This window comes from Hoplias malabaricus, chromosome 10 (genome assembly GCF_029633855.1).
Source record: "Hoplias malabaricus isolate fHopMal1 chromosome 10, fHopMal1.hap1, whole genome shotgun sequence".
Taxonomy (NCBI): domain Eukaryota; kingdom Metazoa; phylum Chordata; class Actinopteri; order Characiformes; family Erythrinidae; genus Hoplias; species Hoplias malabaricus.
Genome location: NC_089809.1, coordinates 23,170,045 through 23,190,984, shown reverse-complemented (window position 1 = coordinate 23,190,984; position 20,940 = coordinate 23,170,045). Strand labels below are relative to the sequence as shown.

Below are 20,940 nucleotides of genomic sequence, written 5' to 3'. Positions count from 1 at the left end.
TTTGGTGATCTGAAAAACAATCTGATCTGTAACTAATATTGAAATTATTATATTGAATATAATAATACTGAAACACAATAGTGTGTGTGTAATATCCATCACACATATCATTCCCATTAACTGACTAGCTAAAATACCCTCTTTAATAATGGCTTTCCAGATTTCTACATTTCTAAATTTAACTGTGTTCCTAAACACAGGCACAGGACACCAGCCACCATCTGCATTGTTGTATGACAGCTCAGTAAACATACAGAAGAGAACTAATTGTTCAGCTGTGTAGATATGAGCTTAATTAAACATGTGATTGGCTAGCAATGCATTGAATGAACAGGCAGGGTCGTTTTCCACATGCTCAGCTTAGCTAAAACTGATATTCACAAATACAATTAAACAGGAGGAACAATAACATGATCACAGACAAGTGAATTAAATGTAGAAGGGCATGTATTGACACTGGACTAGGTCGAATCTTCATGAATCATCAGAACAAATGCCATGTGATGACCAGTTTCATCTCAACAAAGCAAAAGCCTTATATAACTAGGTACCTAAAATAACCAATCAATTGATTGAAGGTTGAGAACGAGTGATTAAATGAGTGGAATCATGTGCTTCAGCTTTATTGGAATGAAAACATGCAGCCACACCGTCTCTTTGTGGATAAGCCTGGTGACCCCGGGACCAGATCATTTTGCTTGCTGTTTAAACTAAGAATTTAAGAATAATAATATTGTGTTCATTAAATGATAAGAAAAACCGGTGGTTTTCCTGCTCATTTAATGGAAACATGGCAGGACTGGCAGGACTAAATTAGCTTCAGTGTGACCGAGTTTGGCAGGCAGAATGATGTATTTCTATCATTAACGATCGCTATCTCTCACACACTCTAATTCAGTTCAGAGGGCATGCCTGCTTTGTAACTATGCTCCCACAGTAAGCGGATTAGAAGACAGTAGAAACAATCAGTCATAAACTCATCATTAAAAAATGATGGCTGTAATAAGTGACTGAAATTTCTGTAATAATTAGGAGTAGTTAGTTCTATCATGGGCAAACAGAAAATGATTTTACACAATAATAATGACATAAATGGGCAAGAACGACAGTTAAATGGAAATGTAAAATATATAGCCTCTAATAGTCATGGCATTCTTGTACTGTTCCTTACACTTCGCTACTTAATTTGATGCCCTAAATCAAAATGTTAATATCTGTAAACTAGATTACTAGCACTGCTAAGAATAAAATGCACAACACATGGATCTACAGTATCTTTCATTCCTTTACTGTCCTTAATGTCATTAAGGAATAACAATTTAACTCTTCAGATTTATAAAGCTTCAAGACAGCACACCAGATGACTACATCTTTCCCATTCTATCAACAGTCTGTCACATTAGTTCACCTTAAAATGTGGATTTTGAGTGAAAATAATTTGTTCGTTTGAGTTCAGATGGTGCAGAACAAACAATGGTAAATAATTGAGTATGTCTGAACATGCGAACGTAGAAAATGAATTTCATCACACATTCTTCCTCAAATGGATTCAGTATTCTCCGTTCCACTTCACTGCTTGGCAAATTGAGTTCCGCTTTGTTTATGTCGGAGTGAAGTAGAAAGACAATCCTGGATGAGATTCTCATTTGTGAGAAGAGCACCTCAAGGAATTTCATCCACAAGTGACCGAGCTGATTGAAATACAGAAAGAACTAATAAACAATCTCTACAACAGCGTTCGTTCCTACAAAACCTAAAACTCTGATGTATTAAATCACAGTGCCTCACTTTTCTGAGCTGAATGCAAGGCAAAGAAGCTAAATTACAATTATTTTCATTATTTACACAATATTCCACATTTCTGAGACTCATGCATCAGACTGATGCTTTATGCATGCAAAAACAGAATAAAGATGATAACCAACAGCTGGTAAAGCAAAAACACAGCAAAAACCACTCCTCCGCTTTAGGTCACACACATTTTTAAAACAGGGAGAAAGAGGGCAGTTAGGCACATGCAGGTCACTCCTTTATTTCAACATCACACAGGCAGAGAAAGAAAGAAGCAGGGCCGGTTCTCTGGAAGGAAAAGTGTGCAAACTATCTGGAACTAAAAAAGAAAAATCCAGAATCGTGCAGGATATGACAAGAGCAGGGCATTTCTAGAGCAAAGTTCTAAACCCTGTTCTCCACCGACAGCCCAGAAATATAAATAAAACTTGCCTCTAGCTCTAGAACTATAGAGTCTGAAATAAATCGCATGGAGAGATAATGATACTTATCCTAAACCTTTTTTGGGAAACAATTCAACACATCATGCAAACTCAACTTTCAATTTAATAGTTCAAAAACCAATTCAATAATTTTGATCAGATCAAGAATGAAATATTTTATTATTTATTTATTTATTATTATAAATAGGACTGAAAGTACTATTTGTAGAGTATTTGTAAATTTTTGGGTATCTAACATGCCTCCCCATTTAGTCATTTGCCAATGTCACTCAATTGCTAAGTTTTCACTTCACATGATGCCACCAGGCAGAGAAAGTTAAGACTAGCACATGCTTCCTCTGACGCATATGATGTTGCCTTTGCATCTTCTTGCACCGCTGCTAAATCAAGGTCATTGGACAGTTCACCAGGTTTGGAAGAAAACACTGACAGCCTATTTTGTTCAGTCAGCTAACAGATACCTGTGTTATCTTGCATCATTCCCAAAATCAATGTCGCTGAATTGTCACTTTCGGATCAATGTATTTCACACTGCTAGAGCTAGAGTCAGCACTATTCTACTGCAAAAAGCACTGTTGTCTGTGAAAACCTAGAGCTCGGGCAGAGTTCTAGATTTCTGTGGTGTATTTCGGAGCTAAACACAGGGTTCACTTGCAACACAAGGGGACAGGAGGTGGTCGAGGAGAAGAGGAATACTGAGCACTGAACAGAAGAAGGTGGAGCATTAGTTTAAAGGAAACAGCACGCGGGTTAACAACACACTACTCCCCTGAGCTCAGAATGAGCATAAGAGGACAAGGAGAGGGAGGTGGTCAGGAAGTTTTGGGACAAGATGAAGTGCATTACATGGATTACACATGGTGTGGGCCCTTAGTTCACACACAAGAACATGTTAGCCTATTTATCTGAAAAGTTTCTGTGATGGCGATGGGTTTAATATGTTTATGTTTTGTAAACTATACCCTATACGTACAGTTATGTCTTTGGCCTATGACAGTGGATATTATGGATATTATGGACACAGCACCCTGCTCTGAGGTCTTATAGTGTAATTTGAGACCATGCTGTAGAAAAGTTAATACAGTAATAACTGGAATAGCAAAAGAAAACAGTTATTGTTTCATGTTTTTAAAAAGAGAGACAAACATGAGACTTTCCCTGATTCTCTCCTGATTTGGCTCTTTTTCTTGAGGTATTAATAACCTACAGAGCTGCACCACTCTTTCTCTGGAGCTAAGGGGAGGTTTTAGAGTTCAGCCCGAGTTCATCTCCAGTTTGTCCTCAGCCCTCTCTGCTGTCTAATTAGCTTCAGATTCTGCACAGAGCTGCCGATTATGAGCAGTCTTTTCCAATACACATACACAAATTATCAGAGGTTGGGAGTCGTCTGCATGCCAGCATTCGCTTCATTTGAATTTTGTAAATGACCTCAGTGTGTGTGTGTGTGTGTGCACATGTTTGTGTTTTAAATAGTAGTGGTGGTGCTGGTGATGGGGACATGAGCGGTAGCCACCTCCGAGCAATAACAAGTACAGGTTTAGTTTCTGCTGGAGTGTGAGGCATCATTATAGGCTTCCAGACGAGCAAGCGGATTGAGTCCAGGTGGGTGTCTGGAGCTTGTAATAGCAAAGCAGCGCTTAACCCGCACTCTCCACTCACTCCAATTACACATAATAACCCACACCGCAACCAGGGCTCAACAATATATATCATAACATTAATATGACGGATCAAACCGGCCTTGGTCACGCACATCCACAGTTAGCTTTAATATATTCAGTATAGTGATATGGTAATATTGGTCTCTCTGCAGCGGTACAGTATGTTCAGAATTTATCAGAAAGACACCCTGCTTGGCTTTGGTATTTTATGGCTGTTTTGCAGCTACTCAAGGTGTCAAGGCAAATCTTTTAATGAAAAAAAAATAAATAAATAAATAAAGTAATTTTTGACGCTTTTCCTTGGCTACAGATATATTCGGATATATGCCCTGTTGTCAATAATAGATGAGTTCTCACTCTCTTTCTCTCTCTCTCTCTCTCAGTCTGTGAGCATTCGTGAGTGCATTTAGACTTTCAGTTCTGCAGACTGAGTCTCTGCAAGAGAGGAAATGACACAGGGTGGATGGAGAAAGCTGACACAGGCAGATGAAAATAGTAAAATAATATGAAAAAGTGAAGAAAAAAAAATGAGGACCTATATAGCTATCATGAAATAAAGTTTGAAATTCACACCAATGTGCAAAAAAATTTAGGCTGACAGAAATATTTATTTGGGCAGTAAGCTCATTTTTGCTTGCACAACAAAATAACACTTTCATAAACTAAATGAAATATTGATAAGTCCAATCTGATTTTACTGATTTAGCAAACACACTTAAATATAAACACGCTGTTGTATTAATATAATTATTCTACTGTTTAATTTTTAAACATTTATTATAGGGTTGCTTTCTGAGGCAGAAATGAATCTGCACTCATTTACAACTTTTAAATATACTTTTCTTAGGTGGCGCTACTGTTGCACAATATTGCAATGTTTGAATATTTTCTCTACCACATTAAAAAGAGATTATTCAGGGGTTCTTTGGTAAAGGGTAAGATTATAAACACAATCACGTTAATGCATTAATTGGTCTTTTCACTTTGTGTTCCATTCCAGTTATATTACAGTTATCAAAATATTATGATATACATTCCATAGTGCTTCTATAATTTCTGAGCAAAATCCTTTGTCACTAGTGGCAGTGATGTTGGTGTGTGTGTGTGTGTGTGTGTGTAGGGGTCTTTTACAACATTAGCAGATAATAGTATATGAATCTGGTAATGCAGGTTGTGTATACTAAAAACAGTTCCATCAGTATTACCAATAAAAGAACCATATTGTAACTATATGAACTCTTTTCTGAAACTATCTCTTGTTCTGTGGATGTTGTGGGCTGTGTAAGGCCTGGCCTCTGCCGGGCTGCTGAAACAGATCACCCTGCAGAAGTTTCTATCAGGACGTGCCTGTTGGCTCTGCGCTTATTTATTTGTTGCTGGCGTTTCTCATTACGCGCTGAGTGGATGATCATGGCAGCAGCAGTCTGAGTGAGAAAGCAGCACAGCACTCAGCAGGAAGAGGATTTATATGTCCTTCTCTGCACATTGGAGGAGATTGACCAGAGAGAAGAGGAAAGGGCTTGCAAACAGCAACACGTGAGACAATGCAGAGTGCTGCAGGCCATGGATGAGAGTTGGAAAACATGTGATGTGAGCACAGAATGATTACAAGGCTAAATAAACACGACCATGCTATTCCTGTGTCTGTTGGAGCCACAGAAATATAATCAGCTCGGAGGCTTTGACTGGTTATAAATGGTGATGAGTTCAATAAACTTTCTCACATGTTTTCCATGTTTCTCACAGCAGAGCAGATTAATTTTTAACAAAAGCGAGAGTTTATCTGTGTAGTCGATTTTATAATGGTGATGGGTTTGCTAACAAACTGGTCATATATTTAAGTTCAAGAATTGTTTCATGATTGATTTTATGAACGTTTGCATTTGCTATGCATTTGTTAAGTTAATGAAAACGTGTCTATCTTCTTAATTATGAATTATGTTACAGTCTCAGCAATGTTTTGTGTATGAAGTTAAGGGCCACACAGCAGAATCCAGTAGAGCATAAAAGAATCTTTAACTGAGGAAAGTGGAGAACTAGAAGACAGACAGCAGACTTAGAGCCTCTCCCCGCCCCCTTACCCTCCATCTCCACACTGATTGGCTCCGAGTCAGGGGAACCCCGCCCAACCCTCTCCCCCTCCGAAGGGTGGGTACCTTTCTCAGGGACGCCTGGCCCTTTAGGCAGAGCTGGCCCCTGATTGGTTGGACTGGCGCTTGTGGGTGAGGTCTTTCCTGTGGTTGTATTGGAAGGGGGCAAGAGTAACCAATCAGTGAAATAAGGCAAATGTCTCATAACAAACAGAGTAACATACAGTCACAGGCAACAGTTTGAATACTCCCTGTCAAACTACACATTTTACTGAATTTGAGATCAAATTAATTCCTAAAGAAACTCAAATACAGTATTTTTCAGCCAAATTTAGAGGCGAATTTCTTTTTCACATACTGGATTTTTAAAAAATACACTAATGTCATAGAAAAACGACAAAACAGGCCACTTAATCAGGGGTGCCTAAACCTTTGCATGTGACTATAAAAATCAACATTCATGGCAATAATTCGTAGACAAGCAGCAAAAACAATATAAAGTAGGTAAAAGACTGTTGCTCGACCCTTCAGAAAAAGGTTTTAAAGAGCTCGCTCTGTCTCCATGAGGAAGTTCTCTTAAATGCTTCATATGTGCAATGTTTAAAACAGGTGTGTGTAAAAATATCCTCTAGCAATTAGAGCTTATTTACAGAGTCGACTTAAGCTCACTAAAGCATTCGGTTTGGCAGACGAATCAACACCATGTTTCCTAAACCATGGATTCATAGAGGAGTTTCTAGCTCCAGTGCATGCCAATGCTTTCAAGACAAGAACCTGAGCTAGAAACACCTGGCCAGATTGCAATGAAACTTCTAGCGAGTGGCACATCTGTTGATTCAAAACACTTTCTTCCCTTCCAGTCTCTCTCCATTTCACCTTCACAGAGCACTCGGAGACTTCACAGTAAGGCTTGACTCTCCCTAAGACTGACTTTGAGGGTATCCCCTTCTTTAATACTGCAATGGAACTTTACATATTCTCCTGCCAGGGCTGCTTTAATTATTGATGCCCCTGTGAAGCTCCCCTTCTCAAAGGCTGAGTGTCCTTGAGTCCAGGCAGTGGAGAGGGGCTCCAGAGCTCCACTGATGGTTAATGAGCTGCCCTTACTGTTCTCTTACAACCAGCCCGTTTCCCATCCGCCTCTGCTTCTCTCCCTCCCTCTCTATCTCACACACACACAAATATACAAACAGACACACACACACAAACACACACAGGCACACACACACAAATTCTTCTTTTCTGCCAGTCCACCAGCCTTGTTCCAAATCAGGCCTGTCAGCGTGCCATCTGTGCCAGGCAAATGGAGCCTGCTGTACACAGGGGGGTTGCAGGCTGGCATGCCAGTGCATGGCCACAAGGCCAGTTTTGTTATGACTTCCACTTATTATCATTCCTATCCCCACTGCGTTAAACAACTGGGAGGGGAGGTGAGGGGGGTGGGTTTTAAAAGTATAGAATACTCAGAATACTCATAAGAATATGCTCATTGAAATGTGTTTCATTGTATGTGCTGTAGAAAATGTGTCTGTCTGGCTTTTCTCTGCGGGGCTGCTTTATCAAACAGTGGGGAGATGAGAAAACTGGTGAGGGAGAGACACAGCATGAGAGAGAGAGCGAGAAAGAGAGAGAGCGAGAGAGAGAGAGCGAGAGAGAGAGCGAGAGAGAGAGAGCGAGAGTGAGAGAGAGCAAGAGAGAGAGAGAGAGAGAGATTATTGCCAGGAGGGAGCAAAATGAGCAAGAGAAGGGCGTGCAAGAGAGGGATGGAGGTTGCGAAAAAGACGTGAGAGAGAGTGAGAGAGAGAGAGAGAGAGAGAGAGAGAGAGAGAAGCACTGAGCTGATCAGGAACAAAGCTCAGAGTGTGTAATGGCTCGGTGTTGGCACGTGGGTGTTTTCTCAACACTGAAATAATTGCTGTGTGCAGTACAGCTGTGGAGGGCTTTGTCTTGGAGTGAGAATAGAAAACACGGTAAACTAAATAAGTAAACCGCTTGTGTTTCTTGGGGAACAGTGGTCCGCTGAGACGCAAACTGAATTAATCAGTGGGGGGCTGACTGAGTGTGTAATCCCATGGTGTTCACTTCCTCAGCCTTCAGATAAACTGACTGACTCTATGGGGGAGAAGCCTGCAGTCACGCACTCATCTTGTGAAGAGCCACTTTCTTTGTGTCATTTACTGACGGACGCTGATGAGCTCTGAGAAAGTTCTACTCTATGTCTTTTTGTGAAGATATGTAATCATGAATAGGGCTGAGAAATATGAAAATAGGTTATCATTATGGAGATTAATGATGTCACAATATGCCTTTCTGATGAAATCACATACTGAAAGTGTGACAGAGCAAAAATATGACATTGCAATAGGTTTTTTTTTTTTTAAACAACATACAATGCATATAATTGCATTAAGCTCTTTTTTAATAGGCTGGAATAACCAAGAAATAACTAGCAGTTCCACATTTTAAAAATGGTTTTAATTTACATACTGCACTTCACTGTGCTGGAATAAGTATGGGTCTAACTGTTCTATCTGTAATGAAATATCTACAATATGATTAAAAAAAAAAAGCATAGTGTTACATCATTTATCACAGCCCCAATACATAGAGGCACAACGCCCAACCATGTCCTCAGTGCTTGTAGAACCCACTACACGTAAGAGTCAGTAAACGACAATCAGCAAACCTGCATAATACCAAACTGCTGACTGGATGGAATCCAATTTTCACATTACAATTCTTTACTTGTTTTCTAGGCGTGTCTGTCCATATATTTCCCACATTTAAGTGTGGCCATTCTACATATAGCCCCACAGCACTGTGGCTGCTACTACGCTGAGTAACTGCTGTTTTCCACAGGGATTAGAGTGTTTTGTGTGTGTGTGTGTGTGATGCAGTTACAGACAGACAGCAGCAGTTCTCTGTCTCTGTCAGAATGTGCTGTTGATGTGTTTCACTACAATAGCTATCAGCCTTGACCTCCACTCCTAATTTGTCTAAACAGCAGAAACCCAGCCAACACACACACACACACACACACACACATACATACAAATGTGCACACACTTAACTGATTAATGTTTGATTTAAAAAAAGTCCTGCTCTCTCCCTGTCTGACACCACACACTGAGCACATTCACTGATCGGATTGTAAAATGAACAGCTGTTTAGATTATTTTTTAAATCCTGAGCTGATTTTAAGCAAATCCTGCAGCCAGATACAACGAGGGTCTGAGGGATATGTGTTTTCCCAGATAAAATCAGCTGAAATTAAAATGATACAGATTAACATCAATAAAAATATCATCAATAAAAAAAATAATAAATTAAATCAGCATTGGTTTCACTACACATTACACATTTTTACAACCTTATGACAATCTTTAAAGAAAAATCTTTGCTTAAGGCTTGTCCAGAATGAGAGAGTGCAGATTGTACAAGGTGTGCATCTGTATTTAAAATAGCTTCCTGCATCCCTGTAGAAATGCAAATAAAATCCTGCTAAATTTGAAAGCACATAATGTAATGTTCTAAATTCAAATAAATACACATCAAACATTAATAATGGATGTTTCTCCAAATTTCCAAGAAAAACAAGAATTTAATTTACACATTTACATTGCTTCCTGTAATGTTACATTTAGTACACAAACAGTAATTGTGCCTTAAAATGTGCAAAAGTAAGTGTACTTTTTCATCAATAAAACATGCCATCTCTCCAGCATTCCTCAAATGTTAGAAAATTATTTATTTAGGTTTAATACTTAAAATGTAAACTGCTTGAGGAAGGATTAACTCATATTAGGTGGACCCTAGTTAGTACAGCCACTAAACTCAAGGAAGCCTGTTTCTGTATCAGGGATCTGGAGAGGCAGTGTGTGGTACCTGTGTGAAAGCACCTCTTGGGCTGGCTGTGAGGTGGGGATTTAGAGACGACAGCAGGAAGGATTGAATTACACTCTGTAATGTGTGTGCATGGGAAAATTGCTTCATACGAGAGCAATATGTTGTAATACGTCCGCCATTTGCGCAATTCACACAGCAAAGCTGGCCAACAAATAAGAAATGTACTCGCAATACGGACCCATTATTTGAATGAAAGGAGGAACCAGATGGCTTTTCAATGAACGAATGGAGTTAAAGTGCACACACACGTTTTCAAAGACCTTCTGGATGGGAGAGTGATGTATAAAAGGCAGGAGCACAGAGCGACTGATGAATTTAAGTTAGTGCTGAATGGAGAGACGATGACTTATGTGATCTAAAGCAAAAAGAGGGAAAAAGAGAAGCTACTGACCATAGGCTGAATCCACTGCAGTGTTCTGCTTTCGTGTAGTTGCCAAGACATCTATGATTAACAGACAAAAATGCATAATTAAAGTGTGCCGTTCTAAAGAAGGCTAAATTAATCTTCAGCACTGGTATTAAACGTGTGTTCTGTCATAAATTTGTCAAGTGGGGAAGTTATATTCTAGTTGTATTCTAGAATGGAGGAATATGAACATTGTACAATACCGTGTGTGTTTGTGAATAAATATTTCATTATGATATGAATATGAAAAAGTTAGTATAAGTTCTATATGCTGCTCGAACTCAGCAACAGTAAAAGTCTAAAATATAAAGCCCCAAAATCACATACTACAATGTAGAGGTGACTCCAACCCCCCAGTCTCTGTATAGTTTTGCTCACTGATATTTACTGATAGACCACCATAAAACATAAAGCATTATCATCAGTACATTTTGAAATGTAGGTGCACTGCTTCCAGCCTTTCATTCTTTGAAAGGTTTTTCAAAGTTTAGCAGTTTGACAAAATTACAATGGCAACTTCTTAGATTTCTAAGACTTCTGAGCCCATATTTTAGCTAGGAGTGTACAAAGCCCATGAGTTATACAAGGACACTTTCTAGCTGTCTTGTTCTCACCATGGCAGCTGTCTGGGTACTGAGGGTAACCAGTCTCCACATCCTGCTCAAAGCCAAACCTGAGAAAGTGAGAGAGAGAGAGAAAGAGAGAAGGAAAGAAAGGAAAGGGACAAAGTTAACACCTGCGTCATCCCTTTCTCTCCCTGTTCCTCTAATTGCCCGTGCTGTCAAGCCCAGGGAAACAGTCCTGCTGTCTCTCTGCCTGGGCTTGAATAACACTAAAAGGGAAATGCAATTTGTTTGCTGTCTCATCAAGGCTGGTGCTCTTGACAGAGGCGGCTGGGTGAGCGAACGGCAAAAGAAAAATGGAGGAGAGGTGGCATCCACCACACTGCAGCAGCCATGTTTTCTCCACAGTGGCAGGAAGAGAAAAGAAACTGTTTACAAAAATCAGCCACACTCAGAGGTAGGAACACACCTATGAGAGACCATTATGAAAATTACAAGTGCAATTACTGTGTATGGTATTGTGATTGTGATGATTAAGCACAATTAACAGTGATTATTTCTAAACCTATTCAGTGCATTTGTCAGGAGGTGAGAACACCTGTGCTTTATCAGGACACTCAGAGAGGAATTCTGCACAGAAACCGGTTCAATTAAGCCCTTGTTGGATCACTTTAAAGCTTTTTGCTTGTGATGCAATGAACACAGTAATAAATGAAAATAATTCATCACTGGATTTGAAGAATTACTACATGCAAAAGATAATATTACAACAAGGCTGGCACTATGCCCATATTAGGAGCTTAGTCTAAATGCGAGTTGTCCTTTGTGATAATCCACATGATAACACTGGCGCAGAGAGAAACTGTAAAAGTACTCTTTGATGGTGAGTTAAAATATGGGGTCTGTGAATTCATAATGTGACATGCTCCGCAACAGCGGATTATGAGCCATCGTGATTAAAGACAGATCAAAGTTCTGGCAGTGTCAGAAATTTGGGTCCAAAATCTTACACTGTGACCAATGCTATGACCAAACCTAAAACCGTCTAAGAGGAATTAAGGACAATGATTTATCTCCAGAAAATCTTTTTTGTAGCTTGTGTGAGATCATAAGTGACATAGAATTTGGTCAGGATTTAAGCTGCAGCTTTTTATGCAGTGTGACATGCAGTAATCGTATACGAGTGCTGTTATCAAACAGTGTATGGCAAGCCTAAGCTGATTTCCCTATGTGAAAATTAATTATCTTCTTGAAATCTGCTTTGAGTTAAAAAAATAAATGTCCATGTCAGAGTATAGTATAACAACATGACTTCAATGTGGTTTGCCAGAGTAATTCATAATTCATAATTCATCATAATTCCCCACACACATCACTGTGGCACTTTGGTCTTTACAAACAGACTAGTTTTTATATTTAAACACTGACAGCTAAAATTACAGCTTCAAAATCATTGTGATCGCTGAACTATAAGAGGGATAACTGTGCCTCTGTTATTGCTACTATGTGCTCAGGAGAGTAGAAAGGCACACCACCCCTTTGGATAAATTATTTAGACAAACTTACCAAGTGTTCCTTTAAAATGTTTTGTCCAAATATATAACAACAGTACTTGGCCTCAGAGAGAGCAAAAAAAACAAAATCTATTGTGACAAGGAATCTAGCTATTTGTAAAGACAAAAGTAAACCTTTTTGTCTCCCGTGTGGCATCTGACCTGTATTACAAGCTATTAAATGATGTAGTTCTAATACATAAGCATATTCTCACAAGCACACAGGACTGGGCTTAGCTTATCTGAGAAAAATAAATGAAATTCTTACAATACGGCACAGCAGAACATGCACCCGTGTAAATCAATGTGAGCAGTTCGATTTCTGGCACTTTCAAAATTACGCAGTGGCACCCAGCTCAGTGGAACATTATCCTATTGACTGTACAGCACAATAGACCAGAAAGGAAATCAGTGAAGAGGTCCTGAATCTCTTGTCCTTCTGAAATTAGCGTATGGTATTGCACTCAGAAAGAGTAGTCATTTACCCGTTTGAATAGGACTGCTGTTTCTCTGTCAGTACAACGACTTTATCAGAATGAAACACAATACTCTGCAAGGTTTGAGAGTGCCACTGACACAAATGATTTTCATTTGAGCAAACTTCTGTTTTGTTTTGTTGTTGCACAAATTGCAAACAGTGTGTTTGCTGAATTATTTCACAACAATCAGGGAAGATTTCAGCCCTGCAACTGAGCTGATGTTTCCTCTGCAGTTACTTTCACATGGTTCATGCAATCCACCTTGATATGCTGATAAAGTAAAATGATGATATCAAGCCACAGGATAGACCTTATACAAACACCAAATATAAATGTGCACTGCCGTTTGGCTATTAAAATCCTATGAAATGCTAAACGGTTCACTGGATTGGAGCTTGCCTAACAGTGGACAGCTCCATAGCAACAGTGACTAATGCATCACCCAGCCCTCATCATCATACCTAATTATCCATTATAGACATCAAGAGATATTCACTTTTTTAGAGTTGCTGCTGATTAGCTGTATTATGTCTCGAGCAGTCATGTGCGAGTGCAATATAAAAGCCCCAGTCAGAAAGCACCAGAACTGTGTGGTTGTCCCTGGAGGTGGGTTATTGGAGACAGAAAGGAGGTGCAATTAAAGGGAACTGCACAGCTTCACTAGAGGCAGCAAATTAAACACCCACGCATGTATGCTTGTTTGCTTTAATAACAGATACGAGGTGTTGTCCTTCTCAGAGAAAAAGAGCCATCTGATTAAAAAAAAACCATGGCAATCAAACATAGTAAACACAGGAGGAGTCCTATAGGTAGTCTGATGAGAAGTGTAGAAAAATAGAGGTTACACAGGAGGCATCCTGAGCAACTAAGGAAATGATCAACTATGATGCTCTAATGTACAGGCAGAGTTGTTGTTTCTAAGTCTTGGTTTGCTGTAGTTACAAATGCTGCGATAGCAATTGCTGTGATTCAAACGCTGGCATTGCCAATTGCTGTGATTCATGCTCCAATTTACTGTACATCCTGATTCATCTCCAAGGTCTGTTGACTCAAACACTGTTAAAACCTCCAGCTTAGTCAATACAAGACCTCCTTGCAGGTCAATTAAGACCAGTCCTTTAGTGGTATCTGGAGAAGGAGCACAGGTTTGATGTAAGAACATAAAGCAGTGAAAAATAATGGTGGTACAAGGGGAATTCCTCTGAATTATCAGAATTTTCAACAAATATTTAATATGTAAACAAAGTCAATTGGTGGTTTTTAGATGAAATTCTCAATTTTAGACAAACTTACTGAGTCAGAGACTGAAAGCTATTACACAAAAAATGGCTCCATGTATGTTGCATGAAATCTTGAGACATTATTTACAAAAGCTGCTTTACAGTTTTGGCCTAAATTGTATTTCTTTTACATTCAGTCATTTTTACATTCAGCCAGAGGACAATATGAAGGGTCAAAGTATGGCAAGTTTTTCTTTCACCAAACACTTTTTATCACAGATTTACTAATGAAAACGCTTCAATATTAATTTCAATTACTTGGCAATATTTCTGTTGTAGAAATTGTGAGCATAGTTAACTGTCTGAAGAAAAAGTCTGTCAGTCATTGTCTGTAACCTCTTTTTCAGTTCTGAGTTGTGGTAGGTCTGGAACCCTGGCAGGAGCACACCCTGATGGGCCACCAGTCCATAGCAGGGCACCACACACACTCACATATTCATACAAACACACACACACAGACACGGGCAAACACGTGCGCTCATGAGCACCGCAGGACACTGTTGAGTAGCCAACCAACCTATAGAGAGTGTCATAAGTTTAAATATATTTTATAGAAAAAAATCCTTTTAGATAAAATGGGAAATGTTAAATAGGTTCAGCGCATGTTACACAATAGAATCACTTGATTTCTGTTCTGACAAGTGTCTAACCCAGCCTCCCATTCCATCCTCAATATTCAATCTGTCTCCCTGCTTCCTGACACATTTTAGACCCTTCATTTCCATTAACCTCACAGACAGAGAGCGAGAGCAAGAGAGAGAGAGAGCGAGAGAGAGAGAGAGAGAGAGAGAGAGAGCAAGAGAGAGAGAGAGTACATGACATGACATTCATTTATGATGCGACAGCTTGGCAGTCACACATGTACATGCATAATATCACAGCATAAGCATGAATCTGATGCAAGTATGTTTTTCACCATCTTTGCATACAAGTCTGCCAAACACACACACACACACACACACACACATACACACATACACACACACACACACATACACACACACAAAGAGATCCTGCCAAGAACAAATTGCCCTGGAATGAGAGCGAGTTTTGCAAGAACGGAAGCAGTGAGAAAAATCACAAAGAGAAAGAGGCACAATCCCCAGCAAAGGAAGCTATAGAGCACCAGCATATACGTTTCTATTCATGTCCACACCTACAGCAACTCATATTTAGAGCAGTTTTGTTTGGCAGTCGAACAAAACACTTTGAAGAACATGCAGCTTTCTAAAAATGCCTTCAAGTGGAGAAAGAGCTCACCTTTTCAGTGATCCTCAATTCTTTAGATACACACGAAAATACTGCAGTGCCACAGTTTAACTCAGCCTTGGATTCAGAGAGGCAGCATTACTACTACAGGTGTTCAAACCCCCGAACCCCATAAAGCCTTTCTGCCTGATGCTATAAGCCCCTATGTTAAGGAAACTGCCCCTGGAAAGGTTGCCTTGGCTCAGACTGGTCGTGGTTCAGAAATCATTGGACTGTCATATAATATCATAAAGAGACAGTGCAAATACACAGCAAAAGCACGGAACACAACTTATTCTTCCACAAAAGGTCAACTGTTCAAGGAGAACAAAGACGTCAGACCCGTAGCTTCAGCTCTAACACTAAAGAGTTCTAGCAGCTGTAGAACCATATCTATATTACAATCACAGAACTAAAATGGGCTTTAAACAAGCAAAGCATCCTAAACAAAGTACAGAGTGTTATCACATTCTGTGCATATTACAGACTGTTCTTGTCTCTGTTGAACAATTTAACTGTGTCCACACTAATCAACAATGGCTGATAATGGGGTTGTTTTCAAAAGATGTGTCCCATCACGTCTAACTACTAAAGGACACCTTGGACCTCAGTCAAGGTCATCAATCACCCAGAAATAACGCAGAGTGAGGAGAGTGAAGGTGAACCATTTTCATTCTTCCTCTGTAATGAGCAACACATGGACATGATACATTTAATTATTTAGTGGATGTTAGAGCTGAGTCATGGATCATCTATACAGTCCAAATCTATTCCAATGTTAGCATTATACATATTAATATTGATGTTTAGTTTATCAGTGTTGACAGATAATAAAAACTTGAATATAATATGTACCAGGTGCTGATTTCACAAATCATAAATAATAATAGATTAAGAACTAATACTGGATCAATATTATATAAATATTTATATTAATGTGAATGTCAACAATTGTAATCAACTGCAGTTCTCTCTTGTTTGTTTACACTCAGAAGCTCCGTGTGTTTTGAGGTGGAATGGTTTGATGTTGAGAAAAATGACTGTTGTTTGTATGTGACTGAAACTGAACCTGTCTGTAAGTTACCACAGAAACTCATTTGTGCTGTGGGTTCCAACATAAATAATTTGAAACAGCAGAAATAAATCAATATTACCTACAAATGGAGCAGGAATAAGGCAATATCCTCACCTGTTTTAAAAATTTTAATTGTTTGGACGGCTGATTGTCATTTCTCTGCCATGAGTAAAGAAGCCTAGCATGTCTGACCGAGCCACTTTTCTTTTTCTTTTTAACTAGTCTACTGACACCGTACGTGCTTTATAAACATATTAGACCAGTTTCTAGCAAACAGCTAGCAAACTCTCTAGCTGGAGAGCTAGCAAAAGTGTTTTTTTTAATTTATTACAAACTTCGCCTTTATGTTGAACACCTAAATCACTCACTAACAACCCACAGGAAGAGATACACAGATAACATAATTTCTCTCAATGCCAATAACTACTGAAAACAATATGATATCAAGCTCTGTATGAATGGTTAAAAAATTCCTATAAACATTAAAATTACTGGATTAGTTTTAGAGCAGAGAAAACTAGCTATGACAGGGTTATTAGAGTGCTGAGTATCAGGACATAGGATGCAGGGCTTCATTCCCATTACTAATGCAGGCTTAAAATTAATCTGAGATTGAGATACCATGATATATTTGGAAAATATTTTGACTATCCCACACTAACAGATAGTCTTGCCCAGAAAACATTCTGTAAAATGTGTAAACAGGCAAAATGATAAATAAATTCAAAGATATAAAAATAAATAAATAAATACAAAGAAAGAAACTGACAGGATTTATAACCTATAGTGCAGAAAGCACTATGACAGCCTGATCTAATAAATGGGAAGGCCTTGAGGACAAACAATAAGTGCAGCTTGTAAGTGCTGAGCTTCACTGGGGACATAGATAACACTGTTATGTCAATTATGAACCATCACTTCAGTAATGCTAAAGTGATGCTGTCCTGCTAACACTCAAAAAATGACTAGCAGCATAGCCACCAGTCTGTCTGGAATCTTTCTGGAGTCACAGTTGTCCAATCCCATGTTCACCATTTCCCTTGACAAGTTTTCAAATTTTCCTGGAGCCCTGTCATATATTTTTCAAAGGATGTTTCATGAATCACAACGCGCAACAGAGATATGTAGGTTTTTCCTCTGTTGTGAGCATCAAACATACTACTGAAATGAGCACTAAGATGAGTTGAAACTGAGCTCCTAAATTGCAATCCATAAGGCTCATCTAATCACACATGACAAACTTTATTATAGCAGCCCAGCAGACCAAAGAGAATGAAATGAGTTGCTATCCCAGGAGTATGCTTACATGTTAACTCCAGCGGAAACAAAACTATCTTCGAGTACAATCAATCGATTCTACACACTGGACTGATTTCTCCAAATAAGGTCAATAAGCTGTGGAGTTGGGACGGTGCCGAGGTCGTATGTCAGGGACTTTATGGAACTTGCATTAATACATTCCGCACATTCCATTAGCAACAAGCCAGAGAGGCCTACAGTAAATATAACACATGAGTGGTCATGTGACACAGAGGCAATAATTCCCTGGCTCTATTTAAAGAGATCAATACTCACATTTGGATAACAAACCCACGCCTGCCACGCGCTGTCACTAACACTGAGCTGCAATTTACAGCCAAAGTTCGGATGAGAAAATAAGCACTCGAAGTGATTTAGAGTAGCAGCTATGTTTCAGCAGGGCAAAACTGCTAAAGGCCTCGTGGGTGGTGGAGCTAACAGCTTACAGCTCTTTCTCTCTTAGCTTGCTCTTGCACTCTCTGAGGTGCTGCGGGTTTGGCGTACACAGATATGGTGGCTGAAAGCCATAGAGCCGAACATTACTTTCAATTTCTACGCAAGTAGAGGGAGCAAGACGGACAGACAGAGAGAGAGAGAGAGAGAGAGAGAGAGAGAGAGATGGAGAAGGAGATTGATCTGGCCTTCTCTTTCTTCAAATGGCTGTGTTGAGAGATGCTGGTTGGTGAATAAGACTGTGTGTCACACAGCTTTAGATAAATAAATGACATGGGCCTGGGTGTGATCAATAACACTGCTGCTGCACTGGCTAGGTGAAGGCATGGCTCACGCCCTTTAATTTCCTTCAGTCTGCTAAGGGGAGGCGTGCTTGCCACTTTTGCACAAACAAGATGGATGGCTGTGTGGTTCGGCTCCACAATGTTTTGACAAGCTTGGAGCAGGAGATCTAAATTACATGAGTTGTTGGTATATAATTAATATTGATTAAATGAAGCATATTATTTTCAGATTAAGTGAATTAAAAAGTTGAGAAAGCATATGGCCGTGCATGTAGTTTTGAACTACAATGGGACCGAGCAGTTTTCCACAAGGCTTCAACTCTTTACCTCCCAATTCACAGTTACAAATTTACACTTTTAAATTAATTCAATGATTCACTTTCTATTTTAAGGAAATGTACTGCATTATTTATTTACTTGTTACAGTCCACACCCTAGGGTTTTAAAATGTCTGTCTCCACCTGATCCCTGAAGCATAGCTCCTGTCTCCACCCTAGCTACGTTCTCGTTTTCACCTGTGTCTTATTATGTGTGTCTTTATTTAGCTGTTGTTTTGTTTGTACCATCTGACAAATCTTGAATGCAATCTAGTGTAAATCAAAGTTATGCCCATGTTAAGAATTCCCAGTTTCCAGTTCCTTTTTCCTGTTTTCTAGCTATATTTATTCCTAGTTTTCTTGTGCATATATATACACACACACACACACACACACACACATATATATACACATACACACACACAGCCCCACACACACACAGCCACACAGTACCAGGCAAAAGTTTGGTTACATCCTAATTATTCATTGGTGGAATAGCAAGAGCTATTCACTGTATAGAATCGTGTAATTGTGTACCAGCCCTACCTCTGCACAACCCAAATTATGGTCTCAGACACATTAAGAAGGCAAGCAGTTCTACAAATTACACAGCTGTTCACTGAAAACTATATATAAAAAGTTTTTTTTTGTTTACTACATAATTCCATGTGTCCCTTCATAGTTTTAATGTCTTCCGTATTCATTTACAATTTAGAAAATGATAAAAAAAACAAAAAACAGAAAAACCATTGAATGAGATGATGTCCAAATGTTTCACTGGTAGTATACATTCAGAATATGTGGAAAATGGCCTAAAACAAAGTCTGCCTGTTTTCTGATCCTTTCGGTGAACTGTAACTATGTAACTATATTTATGGGAAAACACACAGTACATTTTACTCATTTTTACCTTCCTATACTTGAAGCCTCACACTATTACAACTCTATGACATATTATTACTGTAACTCTATGATATTATTCTTATGTGTTCAAGATTATCTTGATGAAAACTTATTTGTGTTTTTGTTGTTTTGATGAAAGATCATGATGTAATCACATATTGTTGCAGATTTCTAAATGGAAGGTAAATTTAATACATAACTAATCATGTAATTATGTTGTTACCAAATTACATGTTAATAATATGATGTAAACTGACTGCATAGCAAACCAAGAACAGTAACTCTAGATGTCCATACGGGTTATTGAGGAGAGTGCAGGGATTCATTTTAACTTGGATCTAATGGGGGAGTGGGGGGGCATACAGAAGGACACAGTGTAACTCACTTTAATCCTGGCGTCATTGTTGCACAGCTTCCACTCCTCAGCCAGATACAGTAGGGGTCTCGTGAGGACAGACAGCTTCTGAAAGACACATACAAAGACACTGTTAACCGACAACAGATGTGCTGGAAAGGGTCTGTGTCCCTCCTCCAAAACTTTCCTTCATCATCTCCACCACACCATCCCACTAATGGACCAAGACTTTGTTTGTGACAAATCAGAGAGGACAGCCAGCCACAGCATCACCATAACAAAGCAGAGGAGCCTGACTGGTCAGACTGAGAGAGAGAGTGGGGAGAGGGGGAGAGAGAGAAAGAAAGAGAAGAGTAGAACTGAAGAGTGGAAAAAGCAAGAATAAACAGAGAAAGAGACGGAAGGAGATTCAGTCAAATATATTCTATAAGATAGTAAACATTAGGATAGAAATAGAGGCTGACTCTTACATTCAATTCAGAAGAAAATCAATCTGAGGGATACTCAGTGAAGCAAAGCATATTATCAGTGATTGTTACTTATCAGAAATAACTTCAGCCCTTTATTTACCCATTTACTTAATTGTAAGCATGCAATTATTGAACATTATTGAATTATTAAACATTTAGTACTCTATTTAAGATCCATTTGTTCTTTTTCTTATTTGTATTAAGGGTTTTATTGTTAAGTCTTCCCAGAACTGTTTAACTGGGAGAAAAATGAGAGAGAGTGAGAGTGAGAGAGAGAGAGAGAGAAATAAAAAAGCAAAAGGGAGACCATAAGAAAATAAGAGAAAGCTGGAGAGTATGAGAGACAAGAAAGAAAGAAAGTGTA

At 39.0% G+C, this 20,940-nt stretch overlaps 1 protein-coding gene across 6 annotated transcripts in view; it reads right to left on the bottom strand.

Annotated features, from left to right (window-relative positions):
- sema6cb (semaphorin 6Cb) overlaps window positions 1–20,940 on the bottom strand; it is a 193,992-nt gene that overhangs the window by 7,975 nt on the left and 165,077 nt on the right. For 4 of the 6 annotated variants that reach the window (XM_066682487.1, XM_066682486.1, XM_066682488.1 and 1 more), the window contains 4 exons: window positions 20,137–20,214; window positions 10,912–10,970; window positions 10,283–10,333; window positions 5,977–6,129 (listed from right to left, as the gene is read on the bottom strand). In XM_066682487.1, the coding sequence (XP_066538584.1) occupies window positions 5,977–6,129; window positions 10,283–10,333; window positions 10,912–10,970; window positions 20,137–20,214 (341 nt within the window). Of the gene's footprint in view, window positions 1–1,291; window positions 1,692–5,976; window positions 6,130–10,282; window positions 10,334–10,911; window positions 10,971–20,136; window positions 20,215–20,940 lie in introns of those variants that run through there. The other 2 variants (XM_066682491.1, XM_066682490.1) reach the window with 2 other exon arrangements.